This window comes from Alligator mississippiensis, chromosome 12 (genome assembly GCF_030867095.1).
Source record: "Alligator mississippiensis isolate rAllMis1 chromosome 12, rAllMis1, whole genome shotgun sequence".
NCBI classification, from domain to species: domain Eukaryota; kingdom Metazoa; phylum Chordata; order Crocodylia; family Alligatoridae; genus Alligator; species Alligator mississippiensis.
Window position 1 is genome coordinate 54,525,891 of NC_081835.1, and position 21,924 is coordinate 54,547,814.

Sequence of the window (21,924 nt, forward strand, 5' to 3'; positions counted from 1 at the left end):
ACCTTTCTGATACTGGAGCCAAAGCTGCTGTTGTACCTTCTTGCTGGGGAAGTGGATGGTGCAGCTGAACTCCGATCCATACAGCGCCTCTGCGATGTAATGGGAGCCATACTGCTGAATGAAGGACAGCAGCTCTTCCCGACTGCTGTCTTTGTTGAGGATCTTCAGGACATTTGCAAATCCTAAAAGAATGAGTGTTTCATCAGTTGAGGTGCTGGGTAGGGCAGGGCAGGACAGCCACAGAAACTCCTTGCTCCAAATTCTCTGTTCCCTGAACGGCTGCCAAATGCATTCCCTCTTCTACATTTTGCCACAATTTCTATGATCATTTGCTAAACATGGCTATGTGCTATTTACCAAGGGCTGCAACTCTGAGACCTTCCTGCGTCTTCCCCTTCCAAAGTGATTTTACAAATAAATTGCTAGTGAGAGGGCTGAAACACATGCACATACACACACACACACTGACTCACACACAGAGGCTGAACCTTTTTTTAGGATGCTAGGATTGAAATGAAAGCCTGCCATGTAGGGTTTGTCAGAGCTCCGTTTTGCAATTAGCACAGCCAGAGATGTCACCCTGCTGTAGGGATTCATTTCCTACAGCTCACAGAATGGAGCAGGCCCAAAGGATATATTCTGGGCAGCTTATTTTTAGAAAAGCTGAGCACGTCCTTTAGTAACTTGAACGGGTGGGAAATAAACTGGACACAGAAGATTAGAACTGTGGGCCCCTACAACTTTTCAGTTGCCCGGTAGTCCCAGATGAAAGTGAGTGACTCTAAAGCAGGGGTTACACCTCTCAGGATTTTCACAAGAGGCTTCCACTGAAACAGGGCAACAAGTTCCCCACCACATCTCCTGGTGCTGGCAAAGTAGGAGGGCACTGTCACAATGTGGGCACGGTGCAGCATAAGCATGTGTCTTAACAAGGGCACAGGATCCTTCACTCAAGTGCCCCGTCCCCTTGCACAGGGGTCTGGGGCAGGGCTATCCAAGGGGCAGGTGGCAGATAGGATGGGAGTATGCTTCTGAAGAAGGTGGGCTTCTTAGGCAGGGATCACAGGACTTCATCCTGGGGAGGTTTTCTGGTTCTAGGCATTCCCCCTGGAGGAAAAGTCTCTGTTGACTGAATCTACATTTTGTTTCTATTGAGTTCGTCCACCAGGTTTGTGGGGTTATTGCCACGAGGCAGGATTGTGATGGATCATGACACCAAAGGCAACTTGAGGCAGGTAAGATTTCTGAACAGACTGACGCTGAGCTCTGGGAAAGATCCAGACTGATAAACCCAGGTGGAACTAGGCCAGTCTCTTCAGGCTCCCATCCAGCACAGACCCGCCAAGCAACCAGAAACCTAACACATCTATGACGTTCACCTCCTCAGGGACCCGGGTTTCCCACTATTCTGAGGTGCGCAGAGCAAAGCAGATGTGCCTGGGGCAAGCTTTGGGGGTTATGATCATCCTGTCAAACCCATGCTATTCTCTTACTGAGCAAGGTAGGACAACTCTGAATGTATTCAAAGAAAAAGGGCATAGTTGAGTGAAGGGAAACCATACACTGCAAGTTCAAGGTAGGAGCTGAGAAGAAAATATACCCCATGAAGCCAGGCTTTGTTCCCTTATGTTCCACTGCTGTCTCCAGGGCCAAGCCACTGAGGCCAAAGTTATTGTGTTAGATATAAAGCCAATGGGAGCAACAGGTGCTCAGCACCTCTCAGAAACTGGGTCATTCATTCAGGTATCTATGCACACACTTCGGTGCCTTCCTCTTCACATTTTCGGCTTCCTGATCAAGGCTTCTCCTATGTGTGCAGAATGGGAGTGTATTTTTCCTACAACTCATCATGGCTTTGCATTCCTTGGTTGTAGATCTCTGCGTGCAGGCAGTGGTATTTAAAGCTCAATGAATAATTAATATTTTGGCTCAGTGGCCAAAAAAAAAAATCAAAGAAAACCACCCCCCTGTTCCCCCCTCAACAAAAGAAAACCACAGGGGGGGAGAGAGAAAAGCCAGTTCGGACTAAATCAAAACAGACATGTTTTTAGCCAAAGTTTTTTCTTGTTTTGTTTTGGTAAACCAAAAAAGCATAAACATTTCCTTTTGGACTGAGCCCAAACCTCTGGCTTGACCCCAAATGAAATGTTTTGTTTTTTCTTCAAGTTATTTAGGTCTTTATTTTAATTTATTTACTTATTTTTAAGTTAGCCCAATTTTTAGTGAGCAAATCCTTTTATTGAAGGGGGGAAATCAAGCCGCACTATTCTCTTTTAACATTTTCCCCATTTACAAAGCAAAACATTTTTATTCCAAAAAATTTTTGAGATTATATGTTTCAATATTTCCACATCTCCCCAATGCACATTTTCCAAGTCAGCCTATTTTCTGTCTTGGTGCCCCCCCCCCCCCCCCCTTTGGTGAATGTATAATTCAGTTAAAAAAAAAAAAAAAAAGGAAAGAAGAGAAAGGTCACCAAATTTTGACACTATCATTTTATTATGCTAATTATGCCTGTGTCTTCTAGTGTGACCTTGAATAAATTGTAGTTTCCTATATGTAAAAGGAGAAAAACCTCTCTTTTTGCCTCACCAAGAAGGTTGTGAGCATTAGATACTGCCTCTATAGAGTCAGGAAATGGAAAAGTGCTGGCTGCATGCTTAGTATAGCCGTGTGCTTATGAGACTGGGTAGTGATGGGTGATGAGGCCCAGAAGCCACAGACCTAATGCCCGTCCCCAAACACATGCCCCCACGTGCACATGCCCACCCACAGTCCTCTCAGCTAGAAACGTAATGATAATCCAGGTAGCTCTCACCTGCAGAGAGGGTGATGGAACTGAGCTTCACTTTGTACAGGTTGCTTCTGACCCTCCAGTGCTGCACCATCGGGTAGCCCATTGCCTCATCGTACTTGATGTCTCCTGGAAAGGAAAGCTGGCACTTAGAGCAGAGGGAGTGGACTGGGAGGCAGTCTGGAAAGTGTTACTTTTATGCTGATTGTTTTCTTTGCTACATGCTTCAGGGCTACGAACACAATGATAACAGAGATCATAACCTCAGACACATCACACCGTGGGAGTCCTACTAGTATTGACAGGGATGATAGGTAAAAGCTGTAGCTGGTATGAGCAGGGCAGGGCTCAAAGGGAGCTCATGCTGTTCGAGAAGTTCGAGTTGACATTGAATGGGTGCTGCTGGGAGAAAGCTCACAGTGACACCTTTTAGATGATAAACCAATGGTGGCTGTGGGCTGGAGGATGCAGGGAAGGTACCTGAGCCTGGGGAGATCAGGACAGCTAGGAAAAGTGGAGGAGATATTTGCACACAGAGGCTGGGTACAGGGCAAAGAAGAGGAGAGGAGGATTTGATTCTGAGCATGCACTTCTAATGACTGAAAGCTCCCCGGACAGCAAACGAGAGGGGGTCCTGTTCTCTCAGGTACGGCTGTGAGAAGGGTCTCAAGACAGCTGGCAAAGCCTAGGTGCTTTCGGTTTGCTTGGGAGTGAAACCCAGGCAAGATGGCTGCAGCAGCAGAGGGGAGAGGGCTCATACCAGTGAGCAGCTGGAGGTCAGGCAGGGGCTCGGACAGGACGCCACGGCACTGTTCTTCCACGGGCAGCGGGATCACCATCAAACCATCTGCCAGCTGGGGGAAGTCTTTGATGAAGTTATTTTCCCTGAACAGAGAAAAAAAAAAATCCAAAGCAACGATGGAGGCGACGTCCTGGCAGCAGGGCTAAGAGGACTGGTAGGGACACTGAGATGGGGCTGTTCACACATGTGATGGGAGCAGAGGGATAGACGTGTGTGAGTGTGTGTAGTATCCCAGGCCTGCTACTCAGGACACAGCTGTGTGAGGCTGCATGCACAGAATCAAACGCTTGATTTCAGCGTTAGCTGTGGGATAGGCTCTTTAGTCCTTCCCCAACCCTTCTAGGCAGACCCTTTCCTCTGGACCTCATAGAAGTGAGCTTGCACCAGTGACCACAATGGTCAGCGACTGCAATGGGTGCTGCTGAGGCCCACACACAATCTAGAGCAGCGGGCGCCAACTTTTTTGGTGGGCATGTCACAAATTCACCTTACACCCTCCCTGATATCCTTCCCCATCTGCTGCTTCTTCCCCTATACCCTCTGCCTGATCTGTTGCTCTGCTTCCTGCCTTACTTGCCACTGTGCTGCCTTTCTCCTTCCTGATTGATGGTGCGCTACAAAGAGGATGCCCATGCTACTTGTGGCACACATCCTGACATTTGGCAGCCCCTGGTCTGGGGGCCCTCTTTGCAGGGCCAGTGCTGCTGAGACTGGCTGCCATGGTGTCAGTACACAGGGAGCATGGGGCCTTGAGTCCGAATCATAGTGACATCCTGAACCAGCATGATGGAAAGATGAAACAGCATAGTCTAATACATGCACATGTGGGCATGCTCAGAAGCTTAACACAGAGCTGTAGCCTACAGGAGAGGAAGATCTTAATGAAGGGTGGAGCCAGCCCAGAAGTCACAAGAAGATACTCTGTTGTGATGCTGTTTTTAGACCCCTGTACCTGTCCCCTTCCTTCTTGCCAGTCCAAGCTCTGCAGGGCTTGGTGGTTTGGTGAAGAAGTAGAAGTACATGCCTCTCTCCCACAAGCCCCATCCCCCAAGCGTCCACCTTTCCATGTCCCTAATTGATCTTGGAGAGGGTGGTCTGTATGCATTTGTCCAGAAAGACCATCAACCCAACTCTGATGACTGGCTCATCACTCCTCCATAGGAGGCATTGGCCCCTGCTTCTGCAGCTCTCACAGCTCTTCGCTGGGCCTGGTATCTCAGAGCCCTGCATCATGCAGCTGCAGGCCAGCCCCAGAAGTGCCACAGTTAGTTTTTCTTTGCTGTTCCTTTCTCACCCCTGAAGTGTCAGAAGTAGGTCTGGTGCTCATAGGCAACAGAGGAGCCTTCAGAGAGCCTGAGCCTGGAGCGAAGGCTGTCGTCAGCCACGTCCTCGAATGACTGCAGACTGATCCCGGTGGACAGAGGCAGCTTTGAGATCTGAATCTTCAGCGCGTGTTGCCATTCATTTTCAAACCTAGATTTCCCACCCAAGGAAGGCGAGCTGCTAATTAGCTCCCTGGAGGGCTGTTTCATTGTTATCTTTCTTAGCTTTCCAGCAGCAGAGATGACAGAAAAACCCGACTGTCAGGCCAGGGGAGCATATGCCAGGTCCAATCTGGATTATCAACTGTGCCACAGCAACGTGAGGCATCAGACAGTGGATGGGGATAAGCAGGTCACTCCCCTGAACTGTCCTTGTTCCTGGTGCCACCCACACAAATGTTCAGTCCCTAAAAAAAGGCCTTATAGTGGGCCCCTGTCCCTAACTAATACCCACAAACCTCTTTGTAGCTACCAAATTTAGGATTGTGGCTGTTTTTAACTATTTCTGTATTCAAAATGAGAACAATGTACCCACACCATTGGTCTAAGGTAGGAGGAAAAAAAAAATATAGCATTTTTATGTTAATGACATTTGTCACCCCATTAGTCACATCCCATCAGCCTGGCCAGGACAAGACCCCTGGGTACTTGCGCTCCACCACAGGAACCTCTGCTTGTTCCACCAGTCACATCCTCTTTCTAATAAGAAACTGTTACAAAGGCCCAAATCAATCCCTGGTGCAGCTCCACTACCTCCAGTGCTTACATCCAGGAGACTTTTGGCCCAACATGTCTCTCAAGTTCTGATGAGCGAGGCAGAGCACAGGGAGAAGTGATAATGAAGTGCGATGCACATGCCCTCAGTGCCTCTGCAGACAGGTTAGCCTCTCCCACCAGCACTTGTGATTTCTAAACTCCCAGTCTTCTCTTCATGCTCCATATTATCCGCTCCAGCCCAAGGGTCACCCAGCTCTGCAGAACCGATATCCCTTGCTCCCCTTCTTCAAACCGCTGCCCTGCTCCCTCAAACAGCGTTTCAGCCAGCTCAGGGGCAAGATGCCGGCTCAAACCATGAGAACTGAAAAAGAAGGGATGTTTTTCCCAACACGGAAGGTCCCATACACCACTTCATGCCTCTTGAATGCAGGACGAGCTTGTACAACTCCTACTAGCACCATATTCAGGCCCCACCATCTGTATTTCATGGAAGGCCATGATAAAGGTGTCTGGTTCCGTTGCTAGAGCCAGGCTCATTTTCTTCATAGGAAATGTATTTAAGAAGTGCTTTGAGCCCATGCACGCTTTTATGTGCAAATGTCTAAAAAGTCCAGTGTTTCTGCATGCTTGGAAATCCATCTCCACCCCCACCCAACTACTTCCCTCCCTGCAGCACTGTCTGCTCCGCCTTTGCTCCCCTGACCTCTCCTTCCTCTGCAGCCCGCTCACAAGCTGATGCCCCACACTCCAGGTGCTGGATGCCTCTGCCCTCATATACAACAGCCTTACCTGGACCATAACCAGTTGAGAGACCATGACCTTTTTTGTTTTTAATGTCCTTTTAAACTCACTAGAGTGTACAACATGAGCCTCTTCTGCCTGCTCTGCCCACGACAACCCTCTTCTGTGCTGTTTCCCTTGAGATAAGCCTAGGGGAAGCAGCCAGCTGACCTCCCTATGCCACAGCTCCCCAGCTGCTTCAGATCCTCGCCTGAAGGGCTAGACTTCCCTCAGCTTTCACTGCTGGATGTTTCTCCTCTCCTTATTTAACTCTGTGAAGTGCTTAGGGAGACGGTTCATACAAGCGATGCTCCATCAAATAAACTCACATTGATCTGTATACAGAAGGATAGGGAAAATGACCACAACTTCATTGATCTGTATACAGGGGGAGAGGGGAGGAGAGAAAGAGGTCATAGTCCCATTACAGCAAGGCAAGGGATGGAGCCCAGGCCTCTCTCTGCATCTGACTAGTTAATAACAACTAGGATACATGCTCTATGCTTTTAATGCCCCAAAGACCTTCTGCTCCCACTGGGCTGGTTTGTCACAGCACTGCTGAGCCGCCTACAAGGCCCTGCTGTAGAGCATAACGTGTTAGCCCTCCTGTTCATGTTTCATGCAGACAGAAAGTGCACAGGGAAGCAGACCGGGCAGGGCTAGGAGAGCTCTTTTTGGGGGAGGAGGGTGTTTTTTCTTCCCAAGGACAGGGTGCTGCTAGCCAGTCAGTGCTGTCCTAGAAACCTATCTCCTGCTGACTCCACACTTGCTCAGCCTTCTGAAAAACTACAGCTGCGAGGAGGGAGATTTATGCCCTATCTGATGGATGTTACTGGAAAGCACGTGCTGCCTGTGGGGTATATCTATAAGGTATGCCACCGCAGCGGCAAGCACAAGCTGCCTCTCCAGGAGACCTACAACACTAACATGCTGCCAGGGGAGCTCAGTGCCCAAACTGCAACTTACTGAGCCCTTTGGAAAACCCAGCTACTTGCTTTGGTGCCCTCTGATAGGACCAAGAGGCCTTCAAGCCTAGGTTTTGACCTTTGTGCTTAGCTTAAGCTGTGTGCTGAGCTTGAATTGTAGTTGAGATTTGCACCTGGTGAAAAGGAGCAGATGGAAAAAATACTGTTTCTGACTTAAAACGAATCGGGAAGTTGGCTAAATAAATAAATATAGTCTTGGCAAAAGAGAAACAGTCAGAACAAAACCTACCCCCACCTAAAAATGAAAAGATTACCTCAGAATAGAAAAGTCCAGTTAAGGGTAGCTATATTTGGCAAATAGAAGTAAAATTATGAATATGCGTTAGGAGGAAGGCTTAAGCTAATGTTATGTATTAAGAAATGCAAGCTATATATGGTGTATAAAGAGAGGTGAGAGAGATCCGGTCAGCGATCCCAGATTCAGAACTCAGGCGAAGGAGTTGGGAACCTGGGACGAGACTTCATGGCCTGATCAACCAGTGACGTCACGCTCATCATATCTTGGGGTGATAAGCATGTTGTATTGCTTTTGAGTAACTAGAGTACTAGAATTGTAACTGTTAGGGGCTAAATAAATGTGTTAATGGTTAAGTAGTAACTGTGTCCTAGTCTTGGAATTAATACCTGGTACAAGGCTCAAAATAACGTTACTGGACGTAACGTCTGACAGGAGCTGAACTGATCTGACACCTGGCATGTACTGTGAGCACTGAGGCCTTGGGTGAAGCTGCCATTCAGGAGACCCTTGAGAAGCCCCTTGGCAAGCTATGCCCAATGCACAGGCCTCATGCACAGCATGAGAACGAGATACAGGGACCCCGAGGGTGTTTCTCTTTAGAGGCTGAGCCTGCAACAGCTGCTGGCTCCATTGTGCAAGCAGGGCAGGGTAGTGCAGACCAGGAGTGAGAAGAACAAAGGGCGCTGTACAGTGGAGACAGGACTAACTGGGGGCTGGGGCTCTTGGCTGCTTATTTAAGGGCAACCGGTATTCTCTGTACAGTGGTGTACAACAAAGGCACTGGCATCTCATTGCATCTTACAGGTTTTACTTCAGGCTACAATAACAACAAAGGATGTTTTATTTGTCCGAGGGGAAAAAATCTTTCTTGCACACATACACTCGCAAATCTAATATTGATCACACGCCACTCCGGATCCCCGGTGGCGGGTGGTGAATGGGTGATTTGCTGTTCTGAGCCCTCAGCCTCTTAGCAATGCAAACGAGCAATGGCAATTACTCCAGGAGCCTGGGGGCTGTGTGGGTGGGTGGACGTGGGGGTACAATGGAAGGGAAAGAGATGTGGGGAAAGAAGGAGAGACTTGAGCAAGTTCCTTAGCTTTCTTTCCAAGGAGTGTGGAAAGCCTAAGCATGTAGGGGAGAGCAAGCACTGTCAGAGCAACTTCCAGAGCAGCTGGAAGGCAGAATGCAGCGCCATGGAATAATAGTGTAGAGCCAGCTCATCTGTTAGTGCAGCTCCAGTGAAGGCAATTTGTGCCAATTAAAGACTTGGCTTGTCTTCACCCCAGGACAGGCCATCCTGGCATTAAAAGCCAAGGTCTCTGGACCAAGCTGTACTGATGCAAGCATTACTCAGGAAAAGCAGCCTGGCTCCTGAGAAGAACAAACTTCTGGGCAAGGGTAGTGTTCATCAGAGGCCCAGATGAGGCTCAGCAGGGCCTGTACAGATTTGCCCACTGTTCTTGGAAATGCTGCTGAGCAAATGCTTTCCTGTGCTGGACACTCTCTCTCCCCAAGCATTATCTGTTTCATTCACCATCAACTCTGTTTAAGCTCAGGGCGTCTCCCCCTTTTCTCTTTGCGATGAGCTTCCACAGGTAAGCACAGTGCAGAGTGTGAAGAGCCCTCTGCCCTCTTGGCTCACAGCAGAAAGTTTGCCATGAGCTACCCAGTGGTTTCAGAAAGGCAGACTGATCTCCTGGCAGGTAGTAAATGCAGATGACTCACAAAGCACAGATGCTACATAGGGGCCCAACCTTTTCGTAGAACCTGCTAGATACACCCAGTCACACAAGGCACGCGTCCTCAGAGAGGCTTTGGACACCAGCTTTGACCCCTGACACCATGTAAATCCAGTACATTGTCTCCAGTGGCAGGTGAAGTAAGATGCGAGGAAACTGTCTCCCTCTCACCACTACCACCCACAGAATGTATTTAGTAAATTAAGGAGAGCCAGTTATGGAGAGGAAAGTCTTCCTTACAGATGCCTACAGGTAAAAAAGACAGCACTCATGCCATGTATATGTCCCACTTACAGATACTATCTGTGTGTATAGTGTATATGTATGTCACACTATATGTGTGACACCATGCAGACACATATAGAGGGGAACTGGGCTTATTTAGTCTACAAAAGTGGAGACTGAGTGGAGACTTAATAGCAGTCTTCAATTACCTGAAGGGGGGTTTGAAAGAGGATGGAGCTAGACTATTCTCAGTGATGGCAGATAACAAAGCAAGGAGCAATGGTCTCAAGTTGCAGCAAGGGAAGTTTAGGTTAGATATTAAGAAGAATTTTCTCAGTAGGAGGGTAGTAAAACACTGGAGCAGGTTACCCAGAGAGGTTGTGGATGCTCCATCCTTGGGGGTTTGTAAAACTGGGCTAGACAAAGCTTTCGCTGGGATGATCTAGTTAGGGATGGTCCTGTTCTGAGCAGGGGGTTGGACTAGATGACCTCCTGAGGTCCCTTCCAACCCTAAATTTCAATGAATCTATGAGGACAAATCCAGTGCTTCCACCTGCAGCCAGAGGAACCTGGGCATGCTACCAGCTTGGGCAAGAGCAGCATATTGGTAAAACAACAGCTTGGGGAAGTGGGGCAGCTGTGTGTGAAAGTAGCTACGTGAAGGCAGATGCAAAGAGGGCAAGAGGTGAAGGCAATCTGTATGCAGCGGCTGGAGAAAGTATACACTGAAGAGCTGTGCTCGCTGCACTGCTGTTTGGAGGCCAGGTAAAAGCTAGTCCAGGTGCTTAGGGCACGTGGTTGCAAGCAAAGGTCTTTGTGCGTGTGCCCGTGGGGAAGGGGCAAATCTCCACAGCGTGCACCTGCCCAGCCTGCGGGGTGTCAGAAGGAGCAATGTTCATAGAGGGGACTTCAAAAGCAGCTTTGTTGACACATTTTTGTAGTCAAAAGAGCTTTTCTTCCTGTGCCTCCTCCCTTCCCTCTGCCCACAGCTGTGTCCTTTGTCACTCGGGCACAGGTCAGCACAAACCTCCCTTGCCCTGGCATTATGATGCGCCCACTCCTGAAACTCAACTGCACACACAATGCCGTGATTTAGAGGAGGAACAATGGGGAGGCGGAGGGTAAAGAGCCACTAGACTGTTTTGCTTAGTGCCGAGTCCGGCAGCCAGAGGCCCAGAGCCTTCATCATCTCATTTTCTCCGCAGACAGTTAATTAGGCAGCGCTTTCTTCTGAGTCTGCACAGAACCAAGCTGCTATTTGCTCTTACAGGGGGAGGTGGGGAGAGGAGGAGACAGAGAAGCATGTGCTGATTGCAATTTCTGCCCAGGATATCCTACGTCCTCTGCCTTTTCACAGAAAACTTCTCCAGTATGTAGCTCCCAGTGGCCAGAGATGTAACTGGAGGCCTCAGCCAGCAGAGGGCTGTAGCTCCTTTTCAACGGTATAAATAACCTTGTGGCTCTCAGTTCTGCTCACAGTAAATGCACACGGAAGTGTTTCCGCCACCCTTTTGTGTTCTTCAGAAGAGCTGATCAAAGCCCCCACATACCAACCCTGCTGCACTCTGTGCAAGGAACAGAAACACTGGCAAGAAGGGAAGATTCAGGAGGGATCAGCAATCTATCAGCAGCACCAGTGGAGCAGCACGTGCCATATCCTTATGTGTGTGTCCAAAAGACATTGAGTCTACATGTTCATGCCTGCTCACATAAGTATATCTGTGCGTGTTTGCATGAGACATGAATGTCTGCAGGAGAGGCTGTGTGCATCTGCAGATGCACATTGTGTTCTTGTGTGTACATGCGTGCGTGCAGAGCATGTGTGAGTGTACACAGATCGTACATTGGCATGAAAGACAGTCTGTGTACATCTCTACTGGGGAGAGTGTGCATGTTATATTTGTGTGTGCATGGGTATGTATAGAAGGGTACACACCAAGTGCATGTGTGTGTGTGTATGGTCACATGAGGCATATCTGCATGAGAAGCAGAGCTGTGTCTGGAAGGACCTCCATGGCTTCTCTCTACCCATGGAACAGTGCTCATCTTGATCAGGTGCATACGGACACTGAACTGCCTGGCTTCTATGAATGCCCTCCCCAAAACTATAGGAGCCCTTTGCCATCACACATTTGATCCCTGGATACTTTTATTGTTTCAGCACAGATGTTTAATGCCTAGTTCTAGTAACAACAGCACTTTCTATCTTCCAAATACTGTACTCTGAATTAACTAACTAATTCGCACTACTCCCCTGGAAGGAACCTACAAGCTGTTACAGCTGCTCTACAGCTAGAGAGCGAAGCAGGAGAAGTTAAGCCTCCAATTTGGGGATTGCTATTTTTGGGACTCAATTCTAGGATAAAAGGGGCCTGATTTTCAAAAGTGCTGAGCGTCTGATGCTCCTACTGATGCTATGGTCTAGAGCAGTGATCCTCAACCAGGGTGCTTCAAGCACTCTGGGATATCTTGAGGTCCTTTCAAGGGTACAGCAGGGTGCCACACAATGTTAACATTGTTAGGTTTATAAACACGATTCACAAGATAAACCCAAAGATTTCAAACAGAAATCCATAGCTGTGATTCCTTCTGAGCCCTTTGCAAGTGAAAAATCGCTGTATTATTTTCTGTAAGCACAAAAGAGTAAAAACTTTTCCAAGTGTTTATCCAGGAGCAGCTCAAGTTGAGCAGAGGTGCCTCAAGCCAAAAAAGGTTGTGAACCACTGTTCTGGGGGACAAGACATTCAAGCTGAAATTTGCAAATCTCCTACAGATCTCACGTGACGCTGGGCAAGCCACATAATCTAGCCACTGTGCTTCCACTGCCGCTGAAATGGTGATGATATCTCCCTAGCTGAGAGGGATGTTGAAAGGATAAACATCCATTAGTGACTGCAAGGTGCTTTGGTACCAAGATAAGGAAGATCATACAAATACGCCTAGAACCTCTGAAACTCAGCTCCAGTCTGGCTGAAGTCTGGCTGCCCAAAGTATAAAATCAATTTGGAAAATTGGCCCCTATCTCACAGCCATGCAAAAATTCTGTGTTGCAGCAGGGCACAAAGCTCTGACCGATGAAATTACCCCAGGCATACAGAAAAGAGATCTTCTGGTGAGCGTGTATGGAAGAAACTAAATGGTAGCACAAGCTAAGCCCTAAGCCACCTGGGAGATAGAGTAAAACATGAGGCAGATCTTTCAGAGCAGAATTAAGCCTCACAATGTTGTGAGAAGGTCAAATGGGTGATGCTATATCCATAACTCATAGTCTGAAGGTCCCCTTATGTGGTTCATGGATATGTAGACAACTGGCCCCAAATACACAGATCACACTGGATTTAATCAAGGGTAGATTGTGGCCAGTGATGGTGAAATATCAGCCATCACCCCACACAATTCACTTTCCATTTGCAAGGCAATCCAGTGAGAAACGCTTCGGTTAAGTCCACCTGATGCACCTTTCTTCTCTCCTTCTTGACATTTAAAAGACATGTCATTGAACTTTCACCTGCCATCTCCTTCCTGAATCCCTTTGCCTCCCATATGATTTCCTGGCTTGATCAAATCTCCATCCACAGTAGAAGTTTCAGAGAAAGAAGTCACTGTTCCCCACCCCAAAATGTACAAGGCTAACTGGGCAAAGATATTCATAAAGGGGTTAAAAAAAAAATGACCCCTGCAAGTGATTAGCTGGTGCTCTGAAGCGTGAGATTTAATTACCCTCATCTCAGCCAGCGCAGCTACAAATGCTAATCATATTATCCAGCGTGGTTACGTTTAGAAAAGTGACCGTGTGTGAAAATGGTACTTTCTGCAAAGATCTGCTCTGATCAGCCAATTTCAATGGCAATGGTAATTTATTAGTCCTACCTCTCTTGCCCTGCAAAGGCTTTGAGGAGGGTAAGCATAATTTGAGTCTGTTGTGTGCATCATTAACATTTTAAAACTAACTTTCAGCTGAAGGATCTTTCTTTCTGAAAATAGTCTGTGAGCACCAAAGAGTCTAGCTGGCTTCCATGTGCATGCTTGAGTCTGCAGGGCTGGCATTTGGAACTATCCTTTTCTTTGTAAACTCAGCATATTTGATCGAGAGTCACTGGGAGACAGTAAGTGGGGTGTCCTATTTTTACAGGCACTTTGGAAAAGGTAAGCACATTGTAAATCTCACCCCAGGATCTATTTCCATGACCCCCTGTACCAGTGAATTATAAAGACTCAATATGCACTGTGTGAAGCAGCATTACTTATTCTACATTTACTGGTCATTAATTTTGAGTGAGTCCCTGCTTCTGTATAATGAGACAGTGTAAAAAGGAGAGACTAATCAGTTTCTACCATGCCCTTCATAATGCTCCGTCCCCTCCAGCTCCCTGACTTTCAGCGCAAAACAGCCTTCATATTTGCAATGTCTCAACTTCAGGCATGCCCCTGGGAATGGAAGAGGGGAGTAGCCTGCAAGGCTTATTAGCTCACTGGGATCCCGGAATAAGAGAAAGGCATCTGGCTTCGTGCTCCTAGTACAAGGAGAGCTTTGATTTGTTGGCATAACATCAGATATGACCATACTTCATGGCTCCTTCCCTGTCTGGGATTCTCCTGTCCCTTACTGCAGCCAGTTACACAGTTTGACAGTCTCTAACACTAGGAAAGCATTCTTTGTAGCAGGAGTCAGTGGCATGGAGACATCCTCTCCCTGTGCAGGACAATAAGGCTAAAGGAGAAAGGTGAATACTCGGAAGGGCCCAAAGGGACAGAAAAGAGTGAGGACCTGAAGTGCTATGACAGCTCACTCATGGGTGTTGGACAGAGAGGCCCCCTGCACGGTGAGCAATTGAGGCTCCAGGGGTGCCCCCGCACAGACACAGCCCAATCTGTGTGGAGCAGGGGAAGCTGGGGCTCAAAAGTCACACAGCAAGAAACAGTGATGCTCATACAGCTCCTGCCTAATGAGAGTGTTACAAAGATTTCAGAGCTGAGAGAGCATTGCAAGCTTTCAGATCCTGCCGCTGTCTTGCCAGAGATGTGCGAGTGGCTTTGTGCTGGGATCCAGCTCCAGTCCATCTCCCATTGTTCATCCCTAATAGGTAGTAGAGCAGGGGGATGTTGTGCAGGATGAGATCAGAGGGTTAACGTGATAGCCCTTTAAGGTCTGGTGGTAAGACAGCGCCGCTTTGTTGGTACAGGCAACAGTAGAAATCCCTCCTCTGTTGACAAGAGCAGCAAGCTCAGGGTGTAGCAGAAATCCTGAGAGGGAACGCAGAGAGTGAGCAAGAGTGATCACCTCTGGCTCTGCGTCTCTGCGATGCGCTTCCTTGCAGGTGTGATCTGCATACGGATCTGAGACAGGTTTTATTCCCAGGCTGATGCTCTGAGCCAATGATATTGGCTTTTCAGCGGCTACTAAGCAGGAGGGACAGCCCACAGCTTGGCTAAAGGAGATTTCCAGGAGGTTTCTTCATCGTACGTGCCCCAAAATAGCATTAGCATGAGACAGACAGACAGACAAGGAGGCTTCCTTGTGAGAGGGGGAGTGCATTGGCTGGGAATCAGGCTGAAATTGAAATGAGTTGACGGGAACGTCTGTTCCAATCCTAGCCTGGGATCCAGGCACTGAATATTTGAGGGGGAGGGAGAAGAGTGACAGGGAAGTCAATCAATCAGTCAGTCAATCATTCAACCTTCCTGCTGTCAGCACAGAGAAAGAAAGTCCCTGCACTCTGCTGCCTGCCCCTCCCTGCCACATTAAGAGTACGTGCCAGTATTTTAGCTCCATTAATAAACAGCCCAACAGTATCCAATAGCTGCTTTACCCCCTTGGTTCAGGGAAAATTAGCATTTAAATTGAGGTATTTCAGAGAGGTAAATCATGAGAGTGAGGGGATCGAGCATGCCCTAGCTTGCTAGCAGTGCCTCCCAGCACTCAGAGCTTTGTGTGCTTCTCTCACGGGTGGTGGGATACGAGCACATGTGTGCTGCCACGCAGGTGTGTGTACTTGCTGTACATGCGATTCCTCTAGCTCCGAAAAAGCCCGACTGGCTTTAAGCTCCATCCTCTGCTGCAAAAGGAGAGCCAAGCCCCGAGGCCCAGTCAGATCCATGCTGGCCTCCGGGTAGTCCCAGAAATGGGCTCCCAGCTTGATCTAGATTTGGGTACATTTGGATGAGTCAGCCTATCTGGACACTCCTTTGGCCACATGGCTTAAAGGAAATGGAAAGCTGGCACGTCTCTTCCTGTATTTGCTGCCAGGCCCAGCATTGGGGTGCAGTCCTCACTCCTGTGCAGTCCCTTCTGGCATGCTCCCTGCCTTCTCCTCTCTCAGGGGGTTATCAGAGCATTGCTATAAAGTTATCTGCTCTGTAATTGTGAGGTGTTGAAAACGATTCAGTCAATCATAGCTGGCGAAATGCCTTGGGCTCTGTCTTGGCAGCTCTTTGATCTGAGCAGTGGAATACTAATCACGCCGCTGCTCTAACACCGCTGATGCCGCTCTGCTCCGCAGCTGCGGGAGGCTCCAGACAGCATAACCTGGGCTCTTCTTCCCTAATAGCATCTGATTTGAGAACACAAAAGCATGGCAGGGATGACAGAAGCCGACAGGAATGGGAACGTAAGGGGAAAAAAAAAGAAGAAGAAAAAAAAAGCAACCGTCCGCAGAGAGAATGCAGTGCCGGAGCCGACAGGCACAACATTTGCAAGATACATGAGCTGCTCTGCACAGATCAGGGCTGGAGAAACAAGGGGGTTTGCTTGGGAGAAAACAATGGCATCAACTCTCTTCCCGTCTTCTCTTCCACAGACTGCCGCACTGACGCACAAACACAGCAATGGGACATCCTATGGAAAAAAAAGGGGCAACTTTCACTGACACCTCAGGAAAGGCTCCCTGAGACTGGGAGTCCCCCGAGCGGGATTTGGTACTTCTTGCTTTCCATACATCCTTATGCTCTTTTGCTGCTAGGTGAGACCTGGAAGGATCCAGCTGAGGCCTGGCAGGCTCCAAGACAAGGACAGGAGTGAAGGGAGAGCCAGCTATCTTCAGGACAGTGACAGAGGGAAGCAAGGACACCTGGGGGTTGATAAAAGATAAAAGTGCCTACACAGCAGCTTCTTTTGTACGTGGCAACTTGTGATAAATTAAGAAGTGAGGATTTTCAAGAGGATGCCTAATGAAATGCAGTGAATAAGTTAAAAGGACTGCAGATCCTTCCCAAACAAGCAAGACAGTAAAACACTCACCCAAAGACACCCCTCTTCCTACTCTCATGGCATAGCTGGTACAACCCTTGTGAGCACGGCTGGGATATAAACCGCTTGCTATGGGAGAGGCATTCGCAACATTTTCGTGCAACACACCAACCTTTCTCACAGACTATCACACACCCTTATCATCCAATCTTAAATTGAGAATGGAGGGTGGGACAAATGTGATCAATGGGCCAGTTGCCATGGCCTTGTGGACCACTGATCACAATGTAGAAATGATTACACTATGAGATGGGTCTCTCTCAATCACTCCTATTCAATAGTGGTGAGATAACCATACCCGAAGTGGGACAGTCATGTTCCAGTCCCTGACCCTGTGAGTATTAACCCATTTTTACAAGATGTAAGAGGAAGGATTAAGAGAACTGAGAACCCCTCTCCCCACACCCCCACCCCAAAAACACCCTCTACCCCTTGCCTCAGGTACTCTCTTGGGAGATGGGAGTTTGGAAACTAAGTCACACCAAAAACAGATTTTTTGGGCTGTCCAAATCAATCACCATGCCTTAGTGATGTTGCCTCATTCAAACCTGGCTTTTCTAATAGTGATCCCCAAACCTTCTTCGAAGGGCGACAGAGGGGTCTGCTACAGGTTTCTAATACACTATGCTGTACAGCCCAGTCTCTCTACAGCTCCTGTCTAATTTCCAGAGCTGTCTTCATGTGGGGTAGCATGTTGCACTGGGTCCCGCTTGCTGTCGCCCTCATCCCCACAAAACACTAATGACCGAGGATTTGCATCACCAAATGATGCAAAGCACAGATATATCCTTGAGAAGCAGACGAGAAACAGTGAGGCCCTAAACACCTTTTGTGCAGCTAAACAGAAGACAACAAAAGGGGCTCAAAGAAATTCAACTGAGAACTCCCAATACATGCATATGAAGGAGCTCAGAGAGACACAGCACTCGACCCTGCATCCACCCTGACAGCATGCCAGCATCCACAGCACTCCACCCTGCATCCAACGTGACAGCGTGCCAACATCTGCAGGGAGAACAGAAGCCATAGCTGGATCTAAGTAAGCACACCAGAGAGGAAACAAACTGCTAGGAAAGGAGATTAATGCCTTCCTTCCCTGGCCCAGGCAGCCTCAAGAGGGGTGCATCTGAACGAGACCAAGAGTTTCACCTATGCAGGATGCCCTACAAGGAGAGACTAGAGCCCTACGAGGAGAGACTAGAGAAACTGGACCTTTTTAGCCTCCGCAAGAGAAGATTGAGAGGCGACCTTGTGGCTGCCTATAAGTTCATCACAGGGGCACAGAAGGGAATTGGTGAGTATTTATTCACCAAGGCGCCCCCGGGGGTTACAAGAAATAATGGCCACAAGCTAGCAGAGAGCAGATTTAGACTGGACATTAGGAAGAACTTCTTCACAGTTCGAGTGGCCAAGGTCTAGAACGGGCTCCCAAGAGAGGTGGTGCTCTCCCCTACCCTGGGGGTCTTCAAGAGGAGATTAGATAAGCATCTAGCTGGGGTCATCTGAACCCAGCACTCTTTCCTGCCTATGCAGGGGGTCGGACTCGATGATCTATTGAGGTCCCTTCCGACCCTAACATCTATGAATCTATGCCACAACTGGCACCCTTAACCTCAGCAGAGCATCCATAGGATAGAACAGACGTTGCAGTCTTAATCCTGGAAGGGACCTCTCTCGAACAGAGTGCCCAGTGGGGGTTCAATCTGTCTGTCTGTACCCACAGCAGGGTACAAACAGTGCAGTTTCCTGAGCTGCCAATCTCCCATCTCTCCCCAGCATTGCATACACCCAGAGAAATTAGCACAACATCCTGCCACACACACACACACACACACACACACACACACACACACACACACACACACACACACACACACACACACACCCCCCCAAGCAGCCTCGCTGTCCCAGCACTTGCAGTAATGGGTGTGATCTCAACAATGAAGGCAGACTAGCTTCCTAACAAGTCAACCTAACACCCACTTCACTTTTTATTATCTTCTCCCACCCCCCGCTGTTCCCCATTATACAGCTATTTATTTATTCTACTAAACTGTGTCTCCTGTGGGTGAAATCTTGCGGTAGGCTATGGATCTTTCTTCCTCCAGAGTGTCTGTTGGGAACATGCTGAAACAGAGCGCGGAGTAAAAACAGATTCGAAAAGTTATGGTTCCCACAGCAACGCCTTGTGCATATGTAGTATGCGATGCTAATGTATACAGTGCTAGATTTATGCCTTAATTATGGAGTCATGGTTGCAGGAGGAATTCCACGCTAAGCTCTATTTTTCAACTCCTTACACAACTTTTGCAAATATATAGATTCTTCCCTTTGGGGCTGAAATTTCCTAGCTTTACCGCTGTTCCAAGGCCATTTCTTGCAGGAAGTCTTAAGAAATTCAGACAAACTGGTTTTGAGTGATAGGGCTGTGAGGAAAAATTGACAGGTTTCTGATTAGCAAAAATAAATAAATAAAATAAGTGTTGCAGCTTTTATTGTGCTCGCCCAGAACTCAGGCACAACTTGTTTTCAAAAGTTCACACCTGTCAGACAGTTAATCCTCCAGAAGGGCAAGTGCACGCGACATGGAGGAAGAGGCTTGTTGAAGAAATCGGAACAATAATTAATGCTCAAACTTGGTTAACCTTTCTTAGCTGTAGGAGAGCGGATAATATTATAATGCATACAAAGGTAGTTTCTTCTTGTTGCATCTAAACGAGCCTCCTACCTATACTGGCTGTGTCCTATTAATTTTGATGGGATTATTTGTGTCAGTAACTACTCACCCATTTCTATATGGGCACTGCAGTCTGACCCATTATTAGGTATTTGAAGGCTGTATCTTCACTGAAAACAAAAGACGTTCTCTTACCTTAGCTTGGTTAACTTGGGCTAAAATACAAGTGCGGATACAGCAACTTGGCCTTTGTCCTGGGTCAGCGGCTTCAGCTAAGCCCAAGCCTCATTTACAGGCACAACACAAGGTGAGATGGTGCCTTTTCTATGGTTGTTTTAGGCCATGTTAGCTAACTCAGGTTAGCCAACCTCAGCAAACACTATGTGTCTGGCAGTGAAGATGACCCCATGGGCTGTCAACCACCATTGCTGTTTCGGTACTTTTGGATGCGGCTAAGATTCCTGCCGCAAGCATTTGTGCCATCTACAGAGCATGGCCTTTTACTTGTATGGAGCCCTGCTCAACTCCGTGGTTTATACAGCTGTTATATAACTGGGGAAATTTAACAAAACAGCATAAAATTCAATTGTTTAAGCCTAGACTGTAGCTTGTTTTAATTGGCCAGGCAAGGCCATAGGAAGAAAAAGCCTATCCTTAACATAGTCCTAGCTAGATCCTACATTTGTCCAGAGCAGACATGGACCTGTAGGAAACCCACATCAATTAATAACATTACATAATACTCCTAAGAGCAGGTGGTAAGGGAAGGCTGAGTTTGGGGGTAAATGGCTTTGCCTTTGACTCCACAGCTGCTTGGTGGCACAGGAGAATTAAACTTGAGAGTCTTGATTCCCCACTCACCCACTCATGGGGCAGACTCCAGATGTTTCAAACTAACTGATATGGCTAGTCATAAATGGTTTGGCTACTTTAGTACTCAACAGTGTACCTGGATTCAAGATGTCTTTTTCCATTATATTAGCAACAGCTGACACTAAAAGGGGGTGACCTTGCCAGCTCTCATAAGCTCAGCACATTTCAGCCTCTTAAATATTTGGACAGGAGACCTACCTTAAAAAAAACAAAAACCCAGAGTCCAGAGAGTGGCAGTTGTGCCATTTGCTTATCAAATAATGGCTGCTCTGAAATGAATCAGGCATGTCTGCTTTAATGCCTGATGTAAGATTATAGTGAATTAAGTTCCTTATCTGTGAAAGCGTTTTTTGTGGTGCCATGAGTCAAAGACATGGGTCTTCTCATTCAGAGACACCCGGGCAATGTTTGCAATTATGTCAGAGGCACATCTCAAGCAACTTAATCACTCAGTGGTCACATCTACACGTGTACTAATGCTCCATTGCTACTGCGCGTTAAGTTAGTACCTCTAATAGGAAGTACTACATAAATGCACAGTAGCCAGTGCAACTGCATAGTAGCAAAGCTGCACAGCCTTTCTGTGATGCTTAATGCATAGCAGACTCATTCTACTGTGCATTAGCATGGCTTTTGTCATGATGTACTGATGGGCAGAAGAGTTAATCTACTGCTCATTAAGCATCTCGGGTAGACTCACCCAGTGTTAATGATCTCCGTTGGTCTTGTGGCAACAACAATAAAAGCTTCCCTGCACTTCACTGGAGCTAGGATTTTCCTTTAGGATTCTGGCAGGGAATTTTGACGGAGCCAATGAAAGCTTGGTGTCCAACTTGCACTGAATGTTGATGGCGTTTGGGAACCTTTGAAAAAACCCAGCTTCTGTGGAGTTTCCTGCATTGGTTATATTGGTGATGGCAACAGCTATCACGGCTGACACCTGAGGCCTGGCAGCTCCCTGAATGCCCTGCTCCGTGTCTGTGACATCAGCAGCTGTTCAAGGGAAACAGAGACCCCTGAACTGGGATGTGGGACAGGTGTGGAAACTGATTTTTAAATATTTGCCTTCAAAATGTAAATGCCTCTGCAGCTCCCTGCTCTGCACACACATACATTCTCTTAACAATTTGAGATCTTAAGCATTTTTTTCTCCTTCTAAGCTTTGTCGTTAACCTTTAAGACTGAGATAAGGCATAAGAGTTTGGAAGTGAATAAGAAAGGACTCTGGAAACAAGCCAAAATCAGTGTTAATACTGGGCTACACATCATATCTCTCTCACTTTCCTCTCTACTTCTTCTCCCCGGGGCAACTTGGACTGCTCTTGACTACCACCATGGTATTACAAACTCTAATGAGGTTTGGAAAATAAGAAACCCACTGCAGTGTGGGAGAAACTAATAGAAATTGTTTTGTCTTCTCTCTATTAGTCATTAGAAGCAGAGGAAAAACAGCCACAGGCAGTGGCAGGGCTATAATATCACCAAACATTTCATATGCTGGCACGCTGACAAAGTCATTTCC

At 47.6% G+C, this 21,924-nt stretch overlaps 1 protein-coding gene across 6 annotated transcripts in view; it reads right to left on the reverse strand.

Moving 5' to 3' along the window:
- Positions 1–21,924, reverse strand: part of ASTN2 (astrotactin 2) — a 598,926-nt gene that overhangs the window by 194,227 nt on the left and 382,775 nt on the right. For all 6 annotated transcript variants that reach the window (XM_059715568.1, XM_059715571.1, XM_059715569.1 and 3 more), the window contains 3 exons: positions 3,555–3,679; positions 2,819–2,923; positions 3–182 (listed from right to left, as the gene is read on the reverse strand). In XM_059715568.1, coding sequence (XP_059571551.1) covers positions 3–182; positions 2,819–2,923; positions 3,555–3,679 — 410 coding nt within the window. The remainder of the gene's footprint in view (positions 1–2; positions 183–2,818; positions 2,924–3,554; positions 3,680–21,924) is intronic.